At 41.4% G+C, this 21116-nt stretch overlaps 3 protein-coding genes and 1 non-coding gene across 5 annotated transcripts in view; all 4 read left to right on the top strand.

Moving 5' to 3' along the window:
* LOC121954296 (paxillin-like) overlaps nt 1–10004 on the top strand; it is a 34680-nt gene extending 24676 nt beyond the window's left edge. Inside the window, 6 exon segments of the mRNA XM_042501690.1 lie at nt 3317–3427; nt 3429–3476; nt 4131–4304; nt 6516–6597; nt 6724–6872; nt 6963–10004. Of these exon segments, the coding sequence (XP_042357624.1) occupies nt 3317–3427; nt 3429–3476; nt 4131–4304; nt 6516–6597; nt 6724–6872; nt 6963–7229 (831 nt within the window). The 3' untranslated portion in view covers nt 7230–10004.
* Nucleotides 10005–13474: 3470 nt separating this feature from the next.
* On the top strand, nt 13475–16101 carry rplp0 (ribosomal protein, large, P0). 2 transcript variants are annotated; one of them, XM_042501671.1, is made up of 8 exons: nt 13475–13505; nt 13814–13921; nt 14042–14217; nt 14473–14560; nt 15023–15169; nt 15306–15491; nt 15604–15744; nt 15881–16101. In XM_042501671.1, the coding sequence occupies exons 2-8, from the start codon at nt 13868–13870 to the stop codon at nt 16031–16033; spliced, it is 945 nt and encodes a 314-aa protein (XP_042357605.1). In that variant the 5' UTR covers nt 13475–13505; nt 13814–13867; the 3' UTR covers nt 16034–16101. The 2 variants fall into 2 exon arrangements, with proteins under 2 accessions (XP_042357605.1, XP_042357613.1); XM_042501679.1 differs by lacking the exon at nt 13475–13505 and having other exon boundaries at nt 13852–13941.
* LOC121961590 lies at nt 14761–14890 on the top strand. Its single transcript, XR_006107059.1, has one exon. It is a non-coding gene; the product is annotated as a small nucleolar RNA SNORA63 (small nucleolar RNA).
* An 840-nt stretch (nt 16102–16941) lies between the features above and the next one.
* On the top strand, nt 16942–20844 carry LOC121950284 (golgin subfamily A member 7-like). Its single transcript, XM_042496231.1, has 6 exons — nt 16942–17035; nt 17570–17692; nt 18566–18718; nt 18861–18962; nt 19653–19711; nt 19999–20844. The coding sequence occupies exons 1-5, from the start codon at nt 17027–17029 to the stop codon at nt 19698–19700; spliced, it is 435 nt and encodes a 144-aa protein (XP_042352165.1). The 5' UTR covers nt 16942–17026; the 3' UTR covers nt 19701–19711; nt 19999–20844.
* Nucleotides 20845–21116: the final 272 nt, after the last annotated feature.

Here is a 21116-nt window from a genome sequence, read left to right as displayed (position 1 = left end):
GAGCCTTTATTAGATGAAGCTTTAGACAAACTCTTTAGCCCCCGACTCCACCCAAGCGAGTGAGAACCAGCCACCTACTTCCATTATGCCTGGATATGAAGACAGATCTTGGGAGGAGGATGATGGAATTTACCCAGATATCAGCCGAGAGGGTACCCTGACACCTATGACTGAGTCCAGCTGGATGGATGAGTGTTTTACCCCCTCCACCTGCCCCGGGACACCAGATGCAACACTGGACCTTCCCACACAGCAGCCTTCTGCTGTCGAGCGACTATCAGCCTCTGGCCAAGTAGGACGCTCAACTTGACTCTCCCACAAAATAAGCTGCTGGCAAAAAGCTAGAGAGTTTTTAGTACCCCATGTGGTGTTTCTATCATTTGGTCGTGTGGTCTATATATGAATTATCTCTGACCATAATGGCAGAATGACTGTGTTAGGTAATTGTTCAAGAACTGCGTATTTGTAGTTGCCGAAATAAGCTAATTTTGGGAGATCAGCTCTTATAAATGCTCGAGGAGAGCAGTGCAGAAGTAGAAAGCTCAAAGTGTCTTGATGAAGAGAATTTCCTCTGTCTATGTGGTGTGATGCATGTGGTGTCATTGCACAGCAATTGCAAAATGGCTTGAGGGAGAAATCTCCCCATAGAGACTATTGTGGCTGATGTGTGAAAGCTTTGCTGAAAGGATGTTTCTGCACGCCCCTACTTGCTTCAGTCGACATTGCCATGTTCATCACAGGGCCGGGCCTGTCATGTTTATGCAATCAATGGATGATGCAAAAAAAAAAAAAGAAGTTTTTGGTCACTGATTGTGTCACTACTAAAGACAGGGTGGATACGAACATGCACACATAATGCAGAAAACAAATAACTTTGCTTCCTCGATCCTTGGCCTTGCTTTGGCATGTGCAGACTTATGTGCAAGCATCTTGTGTAGACCTGTGTTGTCTTCATCTCGGCTATCCAGCATGCCATGGCACAGATACATGAGTAGTTTAAAGTAGACTTGACAGTAGAGAATGAATTTGAATGGAATGGAAGGCTTTGCTTTGCTTCTGCAGGCAAATTTGATCAGACACTTGAGTGCCTGAAAAAAATTCCAAAACATTTTGACCAAAGTATTGTTCTGGAGTCAGTCTTGAGCATTTTTACCACTTGATTGAGATCCTTGTGCTTGGCCTCTCCTGCTTGTGTATGCAACCCAACTTGGACTTTCTGGTGAACAACACAACCACACCTCCTTATATCATCTGCTCTCCAGCTGAAGTCGGTTATCCCGCCGCACCAAAGAGACGTCCAATGTGCATCCAATGTTCAGGGAGGGAATGTTGCGGCGTAAAATGGGGCCAATTATTGTGAATAAGAGCAATTCCCAAGACCGACTCATTGAGGAGCTACAGGGGAAACTTGGAATTGGGCGAATTGAGCGCAAGCGTAAACAGCAGCCAGATGACTGGATGACAGAGGGGGTCATCGTCATGTCCAACCCACAGCGGACACGGGAAGAAAGGGCCCAGCCAACTGTGGATAAGGTAGACATTAGGATGCCCAGCAGAAGTCAGTGCTATTCAGTGTTACCCTGGGACCACATTAAACCAAGAGTTGGAAATTATATGTCCCTCTGATAGTGACGTTTATGTTTGTTTGGCCTTTGGTCAATAATTTTTAACTTTATTATGTTTGATGTTTCATCATCATATTACCATAAAAAATTTATTTGCCTTTGGCAGTCACTTTTCAGTTCAGTTTGTTGTGGTAATTTTGTTTAAATTACCGTTTCCCTTTCCTCATTCTGACCCCCTTTTTTTGTATGTTATCTGTTTTGCTCTCCTCTCTTTGCTGTTTCCTTTTTCCTTCTTTCCCCCCAGATCATCATCCCTCCAGAATCACCTGTCCCACAGAGAAAAAATCCTCCCCCCTCCGCAATCTCCCCCAGCACCCAAAAAGCCACCCCCAGTCAAGCAAGCTCCTCCACCACTACCACTACCACCTCCTCCTCCTCCTCCAACCCCTCCCCCCCCTCGAGAACCCACCCCTCCTCCCCCCAAGGAGCCTACTCCCCCCCCAAGAGAGCCCACACCTCCCCCTGTCCAGCCCCCTCCATCGCCTAGCCCCCCTCCAAAGCCTGTCACGCCACCTCCGCCTCCTAAGGTCTTTGTATCAGTGGGTTGTCAGACCGAGTATGACCCGTTCTTCCCACCAATGCAGGCACGCATCACCTTCCTCTTCTGTCTCTTCTTTGACTTTCTTCTAAACTTTGACCTGTTTTACTTGACCATGTTTATTTTGGTTGAACTCCAAGCAGCTGCACCTGTATGTGCATGTAAGCTATATTATATGTCTGGCCAATGGCTCGGTTGTCGACCACTGGTGTCCATTCATGCCAGGCAGCAACAGGTAGCCTCTCCTAAAGCTTTGTCTGAAATCCAGTCGTCTAGATTATGAAGGGTGCTGACATTCAGGCTGAGAGAGACTGAGCCCCTTTTTTCTAATTCTGACATCCGATGGCGCCAAGGGCTGTGTGTTCAGAGTGGAGCGAAGAGTTTAAGAGCTTAGAGGCAAGAAGAGTGTAACACCCCCCATATTCCCGTTAAACTAACTGCCCTGTCATGCGCAGGAATGGTAGGCTCGCAGTGCAACTGAAACCTAATCCGCCACATGACGGCACAGTTACCACCACAGTTATAGCATGTCCCACAGGACTTCCGTCAACAGGTCCCACTGGGTTAGATACCAGCATGATGAAGCTGAATCCCATGTACCATCCCCTCTTCTAGAATCCATAGTGCCTTTAATGAAGTGATTTTTGACATGTAGAGCAGGACATTGATACAGCTGCTAGAGTATGATTGCATTCGGGTTGATGGCTCAGTGAGATGCCTGGCTATTTTATTTGTGTGTGTCAGTGAGAATACATGGAACAGAGATGCTATTTTCTCTCTCAGTGGTATGTAAGCGTCATGAAGCTCCAATAACCATCTGAGATGGTCTGTGTTTGCCTACATTTCAGTAGCCAGACACATTTCACTCACACAAAACTGATATTGAGAGTCATAATCGAAGCTTACAAACACCGATTAGAACATGGTTTGTCCTGGTTGGTATGTCCATGGCTTGTCTTGGTATTTTCTCACCATCTACAAGAAAGACGACACTAATAACCATGATGTAGATGGCTCAGTTGTTGTATTAACTGCATACGATATTTAAGTTTACATAATTTTGTAGTATGACAAGGAGGTAAGTCTGAAAAATGATCATCCAAAATGATGAGAACTGTATAGTGAAGTCACTTTGGTTCTCCATCTCTGTTAGATCCAGTCCCAGGGAAAGACGTCTCCCACTGGTCCACCCAAACCTGCCAACAAGCTGGACAACATGCTGGGAAGCCTGCAGTCCGACCTCAACAGGCTCGGAGTCCAGACGGGTGGCTAAAGGGGTCTGCGGAGCCTGCAAGAAACCCATTGTTGGGCAGGTAATGATTATACTGAATCATACACATTGGAGACATCAGTTTGTGCACATACTGAAGTTAAACTTGCATGCTTTTTACATTTGCAAACAACATTTCTGTGGAATATAGAATAGACATAAATAACCAAGTTAGAATACTGAATAGGCCCATAAAACATCATCATAGCTTTTTTTGTGAAGAAAATGGTGAAAGGAAGATTACATCCCCAGATGTGTTTGCCCAAGATGCATGGGTTGTGTAGTGTTGGCTCATGTTCCACACATCTCAGACTATGCTGATTGCTTGAGGTCCAAGCCAGTCAATCTATCAATAATTCAGCTCTTATTTAATAAGCAAGGAATAAGTGGAGCAAATATAAAATGTGAAGCTTTTATTCTGTATTTTATTACGTTTACTTACTTACTTCAATAATTCTGTTTGAAGAAGCACAAACATATTTTCTGTTTTCACGATCCAACTGAAATGTGTTGGGATTATTTTGAATGTATAACCGTTTTTTCATATTTTAATCACTGAGTTAGGAGATCTGCATCTTCTGCTGTCTGCAGATCTCCTTTGCTTATGCATGCAGGGCTGCAGTGATTTTCTCTGCTGAGCTAGGTCTTTCCCTCGGAAACTCATTTCAATTTAATGCACTGTGTCTCCCCACACCAGGTGGTGACTGCCATGGGCAGAACGTGGCACCCCGAGCACTTTGTGTGCACTCACTGTCAGGAGGAGATCGGCTCCAGGAACTTCTTTGAGCGTGAGGGACAGCCTTACTGTGAGAAAGATTACCACAGCCTGTTCTCGCCGCGATGCCACTACTGTAATGGACCCATACTGGATGTTAGTAATGCATACATTAACGCTCACGTGCACACATGTGCGTGCACACACACATACACACACACACACACACACACACACACACACACACATACAAACACATTATTGATGAGTGGATACGTTTTTATTTATTCATAACTTAATGGATTAAGGCCTTACTGGAAAAATCACTACAAGTCGGAAATTGCCTTTATTTCTTAAAGACATTGAGAGTTGATTAGACTGGCCCACACACACACACACACGTGCACACACTAGGCAGTAGAAGTAAAGTGAAGGTAGCTGCCTTGTGCACGCAGACTGTCGATCTTGTATTTCTTTCTCAGTACATGTTACTCTCTTCTCTCGCTTGTCAGCACTCAGTCTACTCTTATAGTGACACACTCCCACTGGGTGTTTTCAGCCATTGTTCTCTCTCTGGGGCACACACACACACACACGCACACATGCACACACACACACACAGTGCCAGAGGTACTGGAGGGTAAATAGACAGTGAACATTAACCTGGAAACCTGGGGAGAGCCAACATGTGTTTTTGCCAAGGTTTTCTAATTCTCTGATCCTTTATTTCTTTCTCTCTTTTTCTTCTGTCTGCCTGTCTATTGGAAGCCATTTTTGAATTTCCAGTGATTTTGGGGGTTTTACCTCTATTTCAGATAGTGTTTGGTGAAATGGAGAAAATCAAACATCATGATATTTTTGATCAAATACCTCAATTTTGTTGGGTTGACTATTTTTCCTTTCACAAAATATTTACAAAATGACAATTTTGATAAACAATCACCCACAGTGTGGATATAATGACCAAATGAGTAAAGGATAAATAATAGAGTTAGAAGAATCAGGTAAATTCAGAGAACTACATCACTTTACTGTAATGAAGCCTTTAAAAACAAGAAAGGATAACACTTGCGCTATTATGTTATCTAGAATCTACGATAATATCTAGTCTCTAGATATGGATATAATATCAGCATATTTGCCAGCCTTAGTTGCAGGTATTACTGTATTATTTAATGGTCTGAGCAAACCACTGAAATTTGAATTTCTAAATAATGAGGAAAAATGTTTAACATCTAAGTTTATTATGATTTGCTCAGTTGTTTTATGAACACAGTATTTTAAGACATTTTTAAGGGAATGTCTTTAAATTTGGCAAAAACGTCCACCTGGACTCAACAATGAACAGATTAGATTTTGGTGTTCAAAGGTCACTGTGATCTCACAAGACATATATTTGGCCATAACTCAAGAATTCATACACTAAATACAAAATTTCACACAAATGTCTAATAGGATACAATGATCAAGTGATGACATTTTTTTACCCAAAGGGTCAAAGGTCAACTTCGCTGTGACATCATAATGCTTTCTGGCCGTTATTCAACAGCATAACTCAGGAGGAGAAGGGGAGACATTTGGTCAGATACTGAATTGGTGACACTAATCTTGGGTGTCCACCTTGAATCTATGGTGATTGTATAGATGTTTGGTGCTGCCGGGTTGAAGATGTGTGATGTCCATGATTTAGAATTTGTAGCTTCTTTTCATCAACATCCATATTAGAAGCATTGTCAGTTGTCACGGTTACATATGAGTCTGCACAGACATGGATATAAACTGTAACTGCAACATGACTGGTTGGCAGAGGCAACATTCCTAGTTTTATTTACTTTGCGACTCCCATTTAAATGCAGTGTTTTTGTACCTAGTTGTAATCTTTTAAATTTCACTGCATCTATCTCAACAGTAAATAAATGTTGAAAATTGCCATCCCTGAAAAAAATCTTTTTTTCCCACTGCACCCCCTGGTGGCAAAGACAAGAATCACTTGTGCTCAGACATGGAGTTTACAGAGAGTAATTTCTACCCTGCTGCATAAACGTAACAGCTGTGGATGTTTTAAAATCTTGTCTTACATGGAGAGTATGCGTGTGCTTCCAGCTGAAGCTGCAGAGAAATGCTATCAGGCCTGGAAAACATGAGGTAACAGTCAGAGCATTTCAGCACCTCCCACACTGCCTCTGTGGGCTTTGCCTGCCCTCTCCTGGCCTCTGGCTCTGATATGTGTCCTCCACAATGCCAGATATATGTATGCTGTATGTTGACTTTCTGTTGGAGCAACATGAGGAAGCTTTTTTTAGTATTGTTTCTGGGACACATTTTTAGGCAGAATGATTGAACATTTTGCCCTCCTTTGTTTCACAGAGAGTAGTGACTGCTTTGGACAAGACATGGCATCCAGAGCACTTCTTCTGTGCACAGTGTGGAGCCTTTTTCGGACCAGAAGGTACCAACTGATCATCAATAAATAACACAACACCTGGCTTGTGTAGAAAAAAAAAAACAATGTTAAATTTTTGGCATTAAAAGAAGCATATAGACTGATTCACTATGTGCCTTAACTGCCTGATAGGTTTCCATGAGAAGGATGGAAAGGCGTACTGCAGAAAGGACTACTTTGACATGTTTGCCCCGAAATGTGGTGGCTGTGCCAGAGCCATCCTGGAGAACTACATCTCAGCTCTCAACTCACTCTGGCACCCTGAATGCTTCGTCTGCAGGGTGAGTCACTCAACATATCTGCAGCAAATTTGGCGTTTTTTGTTTCAACCCATCATCATGATTTCTACCTCTCCTCTTCTGCTTTTCAAGGAGTGCTTTACTCCATTCATAAACGGCAGCTTCTTTGACCATGACGGCCAGCCGTACTGCGAGGCACACTACCACGAGCGACGCGGATCGCTGTGCTCCGGGTGTCAGAAGCCCATCACCGGCCGCTGCATCACAGCCATGGGCAAGAAGTTCCACCCCGAGCACTTTGTCTGCGCCTTCTGCCTCAAGCAGCTCAACAAAGGCACCTTCAAGGAGCAAAACGACAAGCCCTACTGCCAAGGCTGCTTTGTTAAACTCTTCAGCTAGACTGTTTGGTCATGTATAAATGTGTGTGTACAGTCATCTACACACTTATGTCTGAATGCACGTGTGTGTGTGTGCACTCATATGTCTAGCATGTTTGAGTCAGTGAAGTGTTTTTTGAGAATGAGGGCGTTGGTGGATCACATTATAAGGATAAGAAACGTCGTTATTGACCCTTGATACTGAAGGGATTTCCCAGGCTGTCCAACCTCTCAGGCTTGGCGTTTCACACTTTTGCTAAAGACATTTTTAACAGAGCCCAAAGAGATTTTTATTTAGAGTTTTATTCCTGTGTGCAGCAATTATTTTCCCTCGTACGTGTGTAAATATATGAACATACGGGCGTCGAATTAAGACTTCCTCAGATTTGTAAATGATTTACTTCCCCCTATTGCAGGGCAAGACCTTGCACCTGTGGTGGTTTTATGCAGATATGAGACAGCTGCTTGTTTGCATGGACCACAAAGAGTTGACTTAAGCAGTTTTAGAATATGTTGAGTGTTTAGTGCTTGGCCGATGAGTGTTGGAATAATCTATGAAACAAAGTATTTTTCTAGCCTTGGAAACTATTGAGGTGCCATTTAAAAATAACCATGAAAACACTCCATATGAACGTGCACACAGACACACACTGAACTCTTCCTCATATCTTTAAAATAGAATTTCAACTCTTTGCGCACTCCAACCACAGATCTCTTGATGAGATTGTCTTAAGGTGCATTTAAAGTTGTCAGCAAGATATTACTCCTTATTTTTCTACTGTTTTATTATGAAAATGAACCCATATGGCATGTTTTCTGCGTTTTAGCATACATCACTCTTACATTTGTAGTCCTGTAAGTTAAATAGAAGTGGAGACCTCCAGAGTTGAAAAATGAAGTCAGTGCAGAAGTGCCAAAAGCTGCAGTTCATTGAATGGACACTTGAGGCTGGCTCCTAAACAGAGTAAGTTCCTGTAGACACCTGTGTTGAAACGCCCAACTTTATAGCAGAAATCAACATGTTTACAGCCTGGTACAAATGAAAAAAATGTGTTGGTCTCTAGCTGATTTCAACATTTATGACAACTGTGAAGGGGCTGAATTTTTGTATAATACACCCTTTTATTAAGGCTGAAAGTTATGCATATTTAAAGGCGGGCTGCTTTGAGTGACAGGCGGTCTGTTAATAATGCCCAAGGGTTTCAGTCAGATTCCCCCCTTGCTCCTCCATAGAGCCAGCCTCTCGCCCAAATAAGGTCACTTCTGACTCCAACAAAACCCCACAATGGCGAAAGCTGAAATGCCAAACTCGAGCCGTAAAAATGGAAGTCCACAAACCAACAGGCGACATCACGGTAGCTATGTCCATTATTTTTTGAAGTCTAGTCCCATAAGAGTGAAATCAAACATATAAGTCGCCATACTGAACTTATTTTTAAACTGTAGCAACTTGGAACTTTGTTTCTACTTTCCCACCTTAACAGTGTGTGTTGTGTCATTTACACAAACGTTTAACTAAAATTTAACGGTTGCAACCGATGATGACAAAAAGTAGGTCAGTAAGAATAATATACAGTATGTATTTTGATTGTTAATGTGGAACTTTAGGTGCAATTTACAAAAAGCCAAAACGGAGTTGATTGTCTTTACTCTGCTGTAAAAAGTGGAGATTTTCCTGCTGTATGTCCCCACACAGAATATATTCAGAAGAATTGGATTAAGAATAAATGATGCTTCACTTCAACATTTTTACTATTGCTACTATTGTGAATTTATCACTGTATTATTTCTAATCAAAGGCTGGCTCAAGATTTTGAATATGGTTGTGCATTTGGATGAGAAGCATGCTTTGTTTTACGTGGAGTTTTATCAGCACTCGCTGCCAGTCGCTATTACAATCAGAATCTAAATTTGTATACCTGTATAATGTGCTCGACTTTGTGACAGAACTGTGTTTTGTCACCATTTTGATGATTAAAAAAAAAAAATATATATATTTTTGAGCTGTTTGGGCTCACACTGATATGCAAAGAGCTGGCTCTATTAGCATGTAGGCTAACAATAGTTTACCCTGTTCTCACTCACGACACGTACCAGCTTTGATTCCAGTGTGTCAGACTTCCAAGGAAGCGCAGCCCTTATTTTCAATGTGAGTCATGAACTATGATCCTGCAGTTTGAGTTGATATCAGGCTTGGCTCACTGATAGCAGCTGGATGTGTGTGGGAGCTGGTCAGGAATCAGAACACAGGGCCGAGCCTCGAGCAACGTTTATGTCATGACTCATTTCATCTTTATTTTAGCTCTGTTTTGCCGCATTTATGAGACAATGAGTGTTTTTGTTGGGGACAGTATTGCTTGTCTGTAATTTTTATCACTATGCGTGTGTCCACATTGTTTTTACTTTAGATGTTTGCTCATGTGCCAAATGTGTCAATGCAATAAGGTCTTATACACTGTGGAGTTCTCAACCTTTCCTGTGATTTGACTCTTTATGGGCTGAACTCTGGGAGAGGCTTCGTCTGCTGTGGTGCATCTTAACTCCGAACACCCAAACGTTTACACTGTAATTAACGGAAAAGTCAAGGAGAGACTGTCTGCACCGAGTCATTCATCAGCAGTACAGTATAGCGTACACTTGTAGCTGATTCAGATTAACAGGAAGTAGCAGGGGGAAATGAACAGGACTCTTGAGTTAATTTTGCCCCATGTATATTTATCCGCTTACAGTATATTGCCTTATAGTTTTTGCTTCTGTCAAAGAATTCATTAAAAAAAACAAAGCCTTTTACTGTTAATGAGATTAAGTTTGTTTTGTAAATGGAGACATTCATGTGATCTTTTACCATTTGGATTTTCTCATGAAACACAGATTTTATTGGCTCTATTAGTGGGTGGGGTGTAAGCCTGTGTGGGTCCCAAATACGGACTGATTATTATAATTGCTGCAAATAAAATAAGTACTTTATTTCTGGCAATGTTTTGTCAACAAGTGATTTTATGGCTTTAATTATTTAGTGTTACGCATTAAAAGAGATCTTAAAGATATACTGTGAAGGAATTTCCTAAATGCATAGAAGTTTAGACTCATACAGAAGTCATCTCTGTCAGTCACTTATTCACAGATCACTTATGACCCACTAGAAGTTTGCGGTGGTGTGTTTCTCTGCAGAGACTTTACCCTCTGCCTGTATTTTCTTCTTATTTTCTGTGTTTGGGTTTGTGTTTGTTTGTTTGTTTGTTTGTTTATGGGTGTGTGTCCCCTGAGCGCTCAGGTGAAGTTTTCGCTTCATAGAAAAGTAGTGACCAGTGGTGATGTGTCCTTCCGTGTCGAGTAATTCATGAAGATTTTTGTGAAGCGCGTGTCGAGCATGGATGTATTATGAGGAAGTCGGTATCAAGGATGGTATCGATGACGTATGTGGTGACGTTTGAACCCTCGGGAGCCGGCCGTACCACGTGACCGATTCATTAAATGGTTCGCGGGTTTGGCGTGCGATTCGAAATATAAGGGACAACCACACGCAACGGACCTCCACTGTCCCCTCACATTTTGTTGACTTGGGACTGTATTGTGCGTTTCTTTGCAATCTGTTGGAGCTTATTAATGAATATATTATTGGTTTATTGGCATTATCATTTAAGCACAATTCAATTAATAGCCTCACGCATCAAAGCCACGGTGTCATTATAATCAATCTGCCTGTTTTACATTTATTGTCCACTTGATGGCACAGTAGAGCAAATGAAGCACCGTGAAGCTTCGGGCCCATGAGTGAACCAATTGGATGGAAAGCTTCAATGCTTCATGAAACTTCCTCTCGCCATCACTAGTGACTAGGTGCTAGACTGTAAACAGCAGGCATCAAAGAAACACAGCATCTAAAATACAGCAAGGCGAAATGCCAAATGGAAGTGGATATTGGGTTGGTTTTTACTTAATATTTTGCTGGGGATTTCCACAAAATATTAAAACAGAGTGGAGGAAATAAAAGTGATCACTTAAATATTATTTGTAAGATTGTAGCAAACATTTTACAATCACTAATATCAGTCGTTGGAGAAAAGAAGTGCCAGCCCCACTCTAACAGTCTGTTTTACAAAAGGGTACAAAATCAGCAATGGTTGTTAAAAAATGTAAAAATAAAAAAATATATATATATGAAAAAGTAATAAGGTGCACTTCGTATGTACATGAAATACAGGACATTTGGTGTACAGCGTTTAGTACAGCATTTATATTGATTCACCACTCTTGGGTTTATGAGCCCTTACAATAAAGAGATGCTTACTTAATGTGATTTACAGAGGGAAAGAAGCCAAAGATAAGAGAAAAAGCATGAAAAAATTACCATCATTTTACATAGTGGAAATGTTATTTCTGCTTCCCTATCTTCTTATCTTTTGACTATTTACATCTGTTTTGTGACCCCTTGTCAGGCAAAGAATCACTGTTTAAGGTCAACCATGGGTAGTATAACAAGGCACCATAGATGCAGGTTGAAACCAAACTGAATTATGTGACAAAGCTCAGTGAGCATTGTCTGATTTTTAAGTCTACATTCATTTGAACTGAATGTATGTTGAAATAATTTTGAAAACCAAATCCCCAGACATTAATTTGATCCTGATAGGTTCTTCACGGGTCAAATACCGACCCAACTGGCCTGCTAGGACACAATAATTCAATACACCGGCCAAACACAAGGACAAGACAACACATCTCTCCTGCGAGGAGATGTTGTGACCTGAAGTCTGGGCTTGGCGAGAGCTTGGAGCTTGCCGATGAGCTCTTCGAGGTGCGGGCGGCTATCCAGAATCTCCAAGTGCTCCAAGTCCTGTAGCTGGTGAAGGAGTAAGAAGTCTCTCTCTGGCACATTTCCGTGGCGAAGTTTGAGACTTTTGAGCTTTGGAAACAGCTTTGGGATCTGAGCTGTGTGAGCCCCCAAATGTAAGGGCCAGGGGTCTATGTGAAGGTGCAGGAGATTCGGTACCTGCACTGCCAGGGCTGCCATGTCCTCTGAGGACAATCCTGCAACGCACAGTGTGAGACTGGTCACTGTGGCTGGAATGGAGGTGACATACTTCTCAACAGGTGGGCCCTTGACAATGACCAGGGTTGACAGTTGACGGAGGTCACTCAGCCATGCTTTCAGGTAACGGACCTCAGGTAATGCCTGTCCTGACATCTCCTGGTGGGACATCATGTAGAAAACAGCAAGACTCTTCAGACCAGGCATCAGCCTCATGGCATCTTCTGGTAATGACTCATCCCTGCAGTCAATAAGCTCAAAACTTGACAAGACGGGGGGCCCAGCTTCTCCTAAAGAACACGGGGTGATTGGGGTATTATTGTAACAGGGGCACAGTCTATGCATAGTGGTCATTGAGAGGTGCTTAAGCTTAGGCAGGCGGGCAAGAATAAGGCGAATGATCCAGACAGTTTCTTCAGTAAACGACATTTGATGAAAGACCAGAGATGTAAGGTTTGTAAACTGGGAGATGAAGCTGAGGTCACCCATTCCTGAGTTGGGAAGTGCAATGTCACATATGCTGAGGTGAGTAAGCTGCTGGGGTTGATACACTGTAGAAGCATTCAGCGAAATAGGATTGATATTCTGTCTAATAGCTAGACGCTTCAGATTTGGAAACAACTTTATGCAGTCGAGGCTCGCATGGGAGCATGGGTCCATCACCACTGTCGTGAGAGCAGGAAGAGACAGGGCCAGCTGCTTCCAGTCCTTAGCTTTGGTGCTGTTCACCACCGCACTGGTGACCTTTCTGCGGCGAAGAGTGGCCCAAAACTGACTGTTGTAAGAGTATTTTTGAAATCGCAGAACTACCGGCCAGTCTTTCCAAAGAGATACGTGGTCAACGAGCTTTTTAAAATACTTGCAGGATGTCCGGACGCTAAACTTGTCTGCCGCTGACAGATACCCAAACACGTGGTTCCAGACCTCTGACGGAAGCTGTAGAAGTTGTGCCATGGTTTTGCTCTGTCCTATTAGCGAGTACGCTAACACGAGCAGTGAATTTGCTAGTTTTCGTAACCATTAATCCCAGAATATTATTCTTTATATCCCCCGTGTGTTGCGAAAAGTTGACACAGGATGTACGTAGATTTAGTTGGATTCTTCTTATTGGTGGTAGCGTAGCAGCAGAAATGATTGACACAGAAACTATCGAATAGTTTTGTAGCAAACGCCCATGACTCAATTGTGATTGGTCACTGGTCGGGCTATATATTCCTCTCGCGCCCTTCCTCTTCCTCTTTCTTTCACGCGACCCTTCTGTGAGAGGTAAGAATTTTATTTCACTCACACTGAAACTCAAAAGGAAACCCTAATATATTGTGAAAAGTTCAATGTTGAATGTAGGTTTTCGTGAGAAAAACGCATTTATCTCCTTTACGTTTTGTCTCCTGTAATATTACGGCGGTGAGACGTAACATAACGTTAGCGCGGCCTGCTAATAAATTGCTAACTTGCTATTAGCAGGCTAACGTTACGTTAGCTGTCGACCACATGTCGGGTGATTGACGTGTAGTTTGTGGTTTTGTGGATGTCTTTAACATACAGCTACTAACGTTTGTATTCTTTGGATGCAGGTACTACCTTGTCTTTAAACCAGCTTCTTAGCGATCCTTGGAAGCACTGCAAAGATGCCCAGGGAAGACAGGGCCACGTGGAAGTCCAACTATTTTATGAAAATCATCGTAAGTAGGGCTTGACTTACGTAAGTTTATCAAGTATCATTTTCTGTTTTTGTACTTTTTTTAATTTTTCTTTTTTTAATATGTAAATGGTTTTAATTAATGCTCATATTCAATTTGCAGCAACTTTTGGATGATTATCCAAAATGCTTCATCGTGGGTGCAGACAACGTGGGTTCCAAGCAGATGCAGACCATCCGTCTGTCTCTGCGTGGAAAGGCTGTGGTGCTGATGGGTAAAAACACCATGATGCGCAAAGCCATCCGTGGCCACCTGGAGAACAATCCTGCTCTGGAGAAGTGAGTGCACTGTCCCCTTTACTTTTGCCAACTTGAGCAATCTGTACTTGTATAGCAGGATAAGTTACAATGCAGCCTGTTTGGTACTGCTTTGTCGTTCCCCCTGCAAACAGCAATCTTGTTTCCAGCTATCCCTGTCTGTCTACTTCCCCCGGCAACCAGGGACGCAAGGTTTCAGACACTTGAGCAACTTCTCTTCTGTGTGTAAATGGAAAACTATTCACATACTTAATGGGTGATTTTATGATTTTACAGGCTCCTGCCTCACATTAAAGGAAATGTGGGCTTTGTCTTCACCAAGGAGGATCTGACTGAGGTCAGGGACATGCTGCTGGCCAACAAGGTATGAGTGAAATCAAACAAGGATCATAATCTAAAATAATGTCCAGTTATATTAATAGATTTAGAGTCTATGTTCAGTGGTTAAGGCTCGAAATGACCTCATAGGTAGAATAACATCAAGTGGAGCTGCAATCAGCAACACTATAAGAGGAACCTAGTTGACTTGTACAGTCTAGACCAGCTTTCATAGACCCTGTTGAGATGCAGGATAAGTTACAATGCAGCTTGTGCGGTGCTGCTTTGTCGTTCCCCCTGCAAACAGTGACTTGTTTCCTCGCTATACCTGTCAGTCACCATCCCTTGGCTGCCAGGCACGTAAGGTTTCAGACATTGATTTAAAAAAAAAAAACAACACCCTGAACTGAAGCAAAACGTCAGACAACCATGCTCAAACCTGCCCTCTTGATGTACATTGAGCCCTGGTATGTAGCATACTAAACTGTAATTCTTCTGAATACCCCAGGTACCTGCAGCTGCCCGTGCAGGAGCCATCGCCCCTTGCGATGTGACTGTGCCGGCCCAGAACACTGGCCTGGGTCCCGAGAAGACCTCTTTCTTCCAGGCTCTGGGTATCACCACCAAGATCTCCAGGGGAACCATTGAAATCTTGGTGAGTTAAAAAAACTACTACACTGTGGTACTTGGTTATATCAGTTACTACTGATATTTTCAGTGAAACTCGTGCCCGTCAAAGCAAATGGACATCATGCTTGCATCAGTAACTAACCAGCATCTCTTTTTCCTAGAGTGATGTCGGCCTTATCAAGACAGGCGACAAGGTTGGTGCCAGCGAGGCCACGCTGCTCAACATGCTGAACATCTCACCCTTCTCCTACGGACTCATCATCCAGCAGGTGTATGACAATGGCAGTGTTTACAGTCCTGAGGTGCTCGACATCACCGAGGCTGCTCTGCACGCCAGGTTCCTGGAGGTGAGATGCTGTGCCTGAAGAATGCAGTCCACCCAAATAAGCTAGATTCATTTAAGATCATGCAAGTTGTGTTTCATGTCTGTAATTTTGTCCTCTAACATGAATTATTTAGGGTGTGAGGAACATTGCAAGTGTGTGTCTGGAAATTGGCTACCCCACTCTGGCCTCTGTCCCCCACTCCATCATCAATGGTTACAAGAGAGTCCTGGCTGTCGCTGTGGAGACAGACTATTCCTTCCCCCTGGCAGACAAGGTATGCACATCGAAGCAGTACTCATCCCATTAGTTAACCTGCAGGGATAGACTTTAGTGTTAAATGTCAAGGAATAACAAGGAAATGAGTAGATGTGAATGGAAAAACTAACATGCCTTTTTTTTTTTCCTTGCAGGTCAAGGCCTTCCTGGCTGACCCGTCTGCTTTTGCTGCTGTCGCAGCACCCGTTGCAGCTGCTGAGACTGCTGCAGCTCCAGCTGCAAAGGAGGAGGTTAAGGAAGAGTCTGAGGAATCAGATGATGACATGGGCTTTGGTCTATTCGACTAAAACAAATACAGCGAATAAACCAATTGGAGTCAAATAAGACCTTGATTCAATAAAGTTTCTTAACTATACCTGCCTTGTTTTAATTTCTTTTGTATCATATTTGGATGTTGCATTTGGTTAAAACCTAAGTTGGGTGGTGGGCTCTATGGTTATTGACTGAGCAATAATTGACTTATGGAGTTTAAGTACTTGGAAATCTGATCTGTACAGGGTTAAGTGGTTAATATAAACAAATACTGAAAACAGTTTTTAAACTATGAATATTCACTTTCTCTAATTTTTATCCTGAACCATGGGAAGTGGTGTTTAGATTTAGGTAAAAAAAATAAAAAATTCTAATGAAAATGAGTTCAGCTTGTCTGGCAGTGTGGCCTCACATATGATTGGGACACTCCTGCTTCTGTAGCTGACATTTTGAATTGCCTGCCACATATCTTTAGTACTGCTGCTGTTGAGGTCTCTCCACAGTCTCTGCTGGTGTCTTTGTAGCCTCCTTGATGCCAGCTCTGTCTCACTATTGTGATGTCTCCTTGTCCCCTGAATGAAAGGCAGCTTTTTTAGCTCTATTAGTCTTCACCTCCTCGTTCATCCAGGCTTTCTGGTTGGGGAATGATCTCACCGTCTTTGTGATCAGCACGTCATCAACACATTTGCTGATATGTCACAGAAGATGCATATTCAAGATTGATCTTGTTAGCTTGAGTGGCCACATCTTTAAGCATTTGCCAATCTGTGCGCTCAAAACAGTCCTGTAGAGCTGCTTGGATTAAGGAGCAGATAAATATGATCTGACAGACCAAAGTGAGGGCGCGGGAAGTGGGGACGCCGGTCAATAATTGGATTACCGTCCATTTAAAACGTGTTATTGCATTTAAATTATTCTCGGTGTGTAAAAGCCACTTTTATTCTGAAAACAATAGACCGGAAGTCGCAGTGGGCTCGTAGGGTTAGGCTCCGATCAGAGTCACGGCAGGTACGGGGCAGTCGTCCACCATGGCTGAGGTAAGATTTTGGGGGTTTAATCATGTTTTTAAAGATTGGCATGTAACTGGATAATTGAATATTAGACGTGTTTACGAAGGTTTATTGATTTGGGCCACAGTAAAGGCGAAATTGCCATTATTTCCAGCGGCGTTGATGGGTCAGCAAACGTAAGCTAACGTGTTATTAGCTAGCTAGCGTTAAACCATGTCATACACGAGTCGTAGATTTAAAAATATTTTTTCGAACATGTCATTGTCTTTTATAATTTCTCACTGTAGCCTGCATAAACAGTGTCAACATATAATATGTGGTAATTGTCATCGGATTAGAGTAATATGTACAAAGAAATTAGCTAGATGTTGTGGTAGCTATTAGCTTGATAACGTTAGCTATGTAGCCATGAATCTAAAATTGGCTCGATGATTTTAGTGGGCGCACCCTGATTGTCTTTAGACCTCAAATGTAGCTCCCTTTACAATAGGTGCCGGTGTTACAGTCCAAACATATATTTTTCATAAACGTCAGCCGCCTACATTTTTATTCTGTGTCCAGACCCACAGTTTACAGGACCTCCAGCAGCCAGCTGTCTCCTCCAAGGTGTTCATCCAGAGAGACTACAGCTCAGGAACCATCTCCAAGTTCCAGACCAAGTTCCCCTCTGAACTGGAGTCAAGGGTGTGTACAGTATTTAGCTTACTTTAGATTTAGATTTATTTTTATTTTAAACATGCCAAAGAAAAGGGTGAATAAAAATAGAAGTAAGAAAAACAAAACCAGCATGCCCATCGGACATATTGAGTAAACAACATAAGTGTTACATGTCCGAAAAGGAGGAGGAGGAAGCGATTACTTATCAAATCAAACCCATTTTTTTTCACTTTTAATACAACTAACAAACAAACAAACAAACAACTCCTTAATTTTAAATGGGGATTGACAGATTATTGGGGCTGATGTTAGGTATTTTGCGGATGATCAGTGTTTTATTTTAATGGTTGCTGATAAAATTAACTCATTGAAAAGTTTTAAAGAAAGTGTCAGCATGAGAGGAATTTTTACTTTGCAAAACCACAGGGAGCAACTTTTATTTATCCATTTTTAATTTTAATTTTCACTTGACGTTATTTAAAAAAGTTGCTGGGAACTTGTATTTGATGTTGAAAGTTTTGGTTTTGGTTAAACATTTGCTAAAGCCATTTAAACAAAGTTTTGTGTCTGAGTTTGTTTTTTTCCAGATTCTAAGTATTGAGAGAAAGCTTTTTCGCTTTTATTGTAAATGCATATTGATTCCAAATATCAGTTATCGGAATCATCAAAATCATGGATGCTATTAGGTAGTAGTTGATTTTTAGATTTATACATGATTTGAACTGTTTTAAAGTCAACCGGATCTTTGAGCTTGAGTGCTTTTTATTTGATAAAGAGTGGGTTTGTTGGTTCTCTTTAAGAGGTTTTGTTTACACCTCTTAGGGCTTTTTACATGGATGATATTATTGTTGAATTCATGTTAACAGATTGTGTGTATTTGAACTACTTGTGTGCTTTCAGCTTGATAAGCAGCAGTTTGAGGAAACCATCCAGACTCTAAACAACCTGTATGCAGAGGCAGAGAAATTAGGGGGGAAGTCGTATTTGGAGGGCTGCCTGGCTTGTCTAACTGCCTATACAATATTCCTCTGTATGGAGACACACTATGAAAAGGTGAAACTGCCTCAGTGTTATTCTGTGTATATTTTCAGTTGAGTTCATTTTCACTTCATTTTTGTCTCTGGTGGTTTGGACAGATCTCCATATCAATGAGTACCTAAAATGTGTGTGCTGCTGTCTGTCCCTCTGTGTGCAGGTGTTGAAGAAGATTGCGAGGTACATTAAGGACCAGAATGAGAAGATTTATGCTCCCAGGGGCTTGCTGTTGACTGATCCCATAGAGCGAGGCCTCAGAGTTGTATCCTTCACCTGACTATGGCAGTAAACACATGGGTAGAAAAGTATTTAAGTTATAATGATGCAAAATTTGGCTTACTGTCATCTGTAAATATCCATCCACTTGCTTGGCCATGTTTTTCCTTGACAGGCACCTAATTATTTTACACACTTTTTCTAATGTGACTAGTGTTTCTCAAACTTCGAGAAATACAGTTATACGGGACTGTACGTAATGCATCAGAGTAGGGGGTAGCTGTGATGTGAGAGAGCTACAAATTTAAAATAAAATTCTTAAATGACTGAGGGAAAATACATGACCCTCCCTTCACCACAACTAACCATGTGGTGGGATTTTGGAGATTTTAAAGAAAACATGCCTCAAAAACCTCCTTGCAGGTTTGGGGTTCTCTGGGTATTTTATATAAATACAAGATACAACTATTTAAAACTGAATGTCTATCACCTAAGCCAAATAAAAAAAAACATAACTCCCTTTCCAGTGCTTAAAAAATGATCTGAAACGCCTCCCCCGTTTTGCACGACCCCCTCCCCTCACATAAATAACCAACAGTCCCGTTGCTCCATACGTTAGTACATTTAAACAAAGCTAGGGTAACCTTGTTAATACTAAGAAAAGTATATTTTTGTTAATTGTATAAGAAAAAGAGTTTGTAGCATTGTTTATTTTCCTTAACTTGCTATCTTGTAGGTTGAAATAACCATCTTTGAAGACAGAAGTATTGGATCTGGAAGATAAAGAAGCTTGGGGTATGGAGTCCTTCTGGTGTTATTTTAATGAAGAGTTACAGGGAAATGTTTTAGGGTCTCCAGTGTGACATTTTTGCTCTTATTTTGAGAAATCAGGCTTTTATTAAGGGTTTTCCTGAAACTTCATCCATAAAACTTTTTTTTCTTTCAATTCCATCATTCATGAGTGATCATTTAGCATGACATTTACTGCTATCAAGTCAAAACATGAAAAAACACTGAAATCTCTTTCCTATTGCCTTTTATTAATGCTAACTGAATTCTCCATGTTTTACCTCTCTATAAAGGCTGGTGGCTGACCAGATAATCTTCATCTGTCTGGGGACCCATATTGAGATGTCTGCTTCACCTGAATGGATGTATATAATTTTGATCTGATCCTTTTCGCTGTTATTTATAAGTATTCCTCTGTCTGCCTATTCTTATATGTTTGTAATTGTGTTTTCATGTCTTTTTATACATGCGGTGATGAATAAATTACACCCTAGCTGTCAAAGATCAGTCTTTATGAACAGTGCCATTGTGTTAAATGAAACTTTTTGACCATGGTAAATGTAAGTGATTTGACTTGTGTATTTTTGCAACTAATATAAAGTCAAAGAAATAGAGATGGAGTCGTTGGCACAGTCTGTAAATGGTAATCCTGTTTAGGGCTGTGCTACAGAGTATTATCATGCTGGTTTTAGCCTTTCTTGAGGCAAATGTTTTCTTATCTGTGCATGACTGTGACTTTCTTTTGTGGAGGGGATCATGTCTCATAAAACATGCATAAAGGAAGCTCTGAACTGGAATTTTTTGTGACTGAAGATAGAGCATGTCTACTGTTAATAAGTCCATCACAAAGTAAAAGTGTGATCAAGTACATTTTGAGAAACGTCTGTTTCTGTGTCATACATAGTACAAAGTCACTAAATCTCCCAAATCATGTTCAACAGCCCTGTTATGTTTCTCATAAGTTTCACCACCCACAGTGCGAATGTCATCCCCTTTTTTTCATTATCACCAAAACACCACAGAAACCTTAAAATACTCAATTCCACAGATGATTGCTTATTGTTGGTGTTTGATACAACTGGTGTACTTTTCTTACAATATTGTTCTGTTTTATCTTAATAAATATCCTTTTCCTGAAATATGTAAAGCATCTTGTGTTTGACTTAATCCCAGTTCCAAACCTAGTTTTTGGTTTGAATAATTATTACCAGATGAACTGTAGTTGCATTTATCTGTTTGGATGATCGCGAGTTTTTAAGAGCGCCGCTTTTATTCCAAAGGAATCAGACCGGATGTTTTGCTACGTCTAAAGGAACGTCAAAGGAACAGAAAACATCTGCTTCCGGTAGCTACATGATGAACGCTAACTACTGAACCACTTTTGTCTTTGACTTTAATTGTAATGACCTGC

Source organism: Plectropomus leopardus, chromosome 2 (genome assembly GCF_008729295.1).
Source record: "Plectropomus leopardus isolate mb chromosome 2, YSFRI_Pleo_2.0, whole genome shotgun sequence".
Lineage (NCBI taxonomy): Eukaryota > Metazoa > Chordata > Actinopteri > Perciformes > Serranidae > Plectropomus > Plectropomus leopardus.
The sequence above is the reverse complement of the archived record's forward strand: the minus strand, read 5'-3'. Positions and strand labels throughout refer to the sequence as shown.

Bases quoted from the DNA above. Each gene is read 5' to 3' on its own strand.
- LOC121950284 (XM_042496231.1), top strand. The intron at 17,693-18,565 runs GTGTGTACAGTA...GTGTGCTTTCAG, and splicing joins CCTCTGAACTGGAGTCAAGG to CTTGATAAGCAGCAGTTTGA. The intron at 18,963-19,652 runs GTATCCTTCACC...GCTATCTTGTAG, and splicing joins TAGAGCGAGGCCTCAGAGTT to GTTGAAATAACCATCTTTGA.
- rplp0 (XM_042501671.1), top strand. From the start codon at position 13,868: ATGCCCAGGGAAGACAGGGCCACGTGGAAGTCCAACTATTTTATGAAA. The intron at 14,218-14,472 runs GTGAGTGCACTG...ATGATTTTACAG, and splicing joins AACAATCCTGCTCTGGAGAA to GCTCCTGCCTCACATTAAAG. The intron at 15,745-15,880 runs GTATGCACATCG...TTTTCCTTGCAG, and splicing joins CCTTCCCCCTGGCAGACAAG to GTCAAGGCCTTCCTGGCTGA.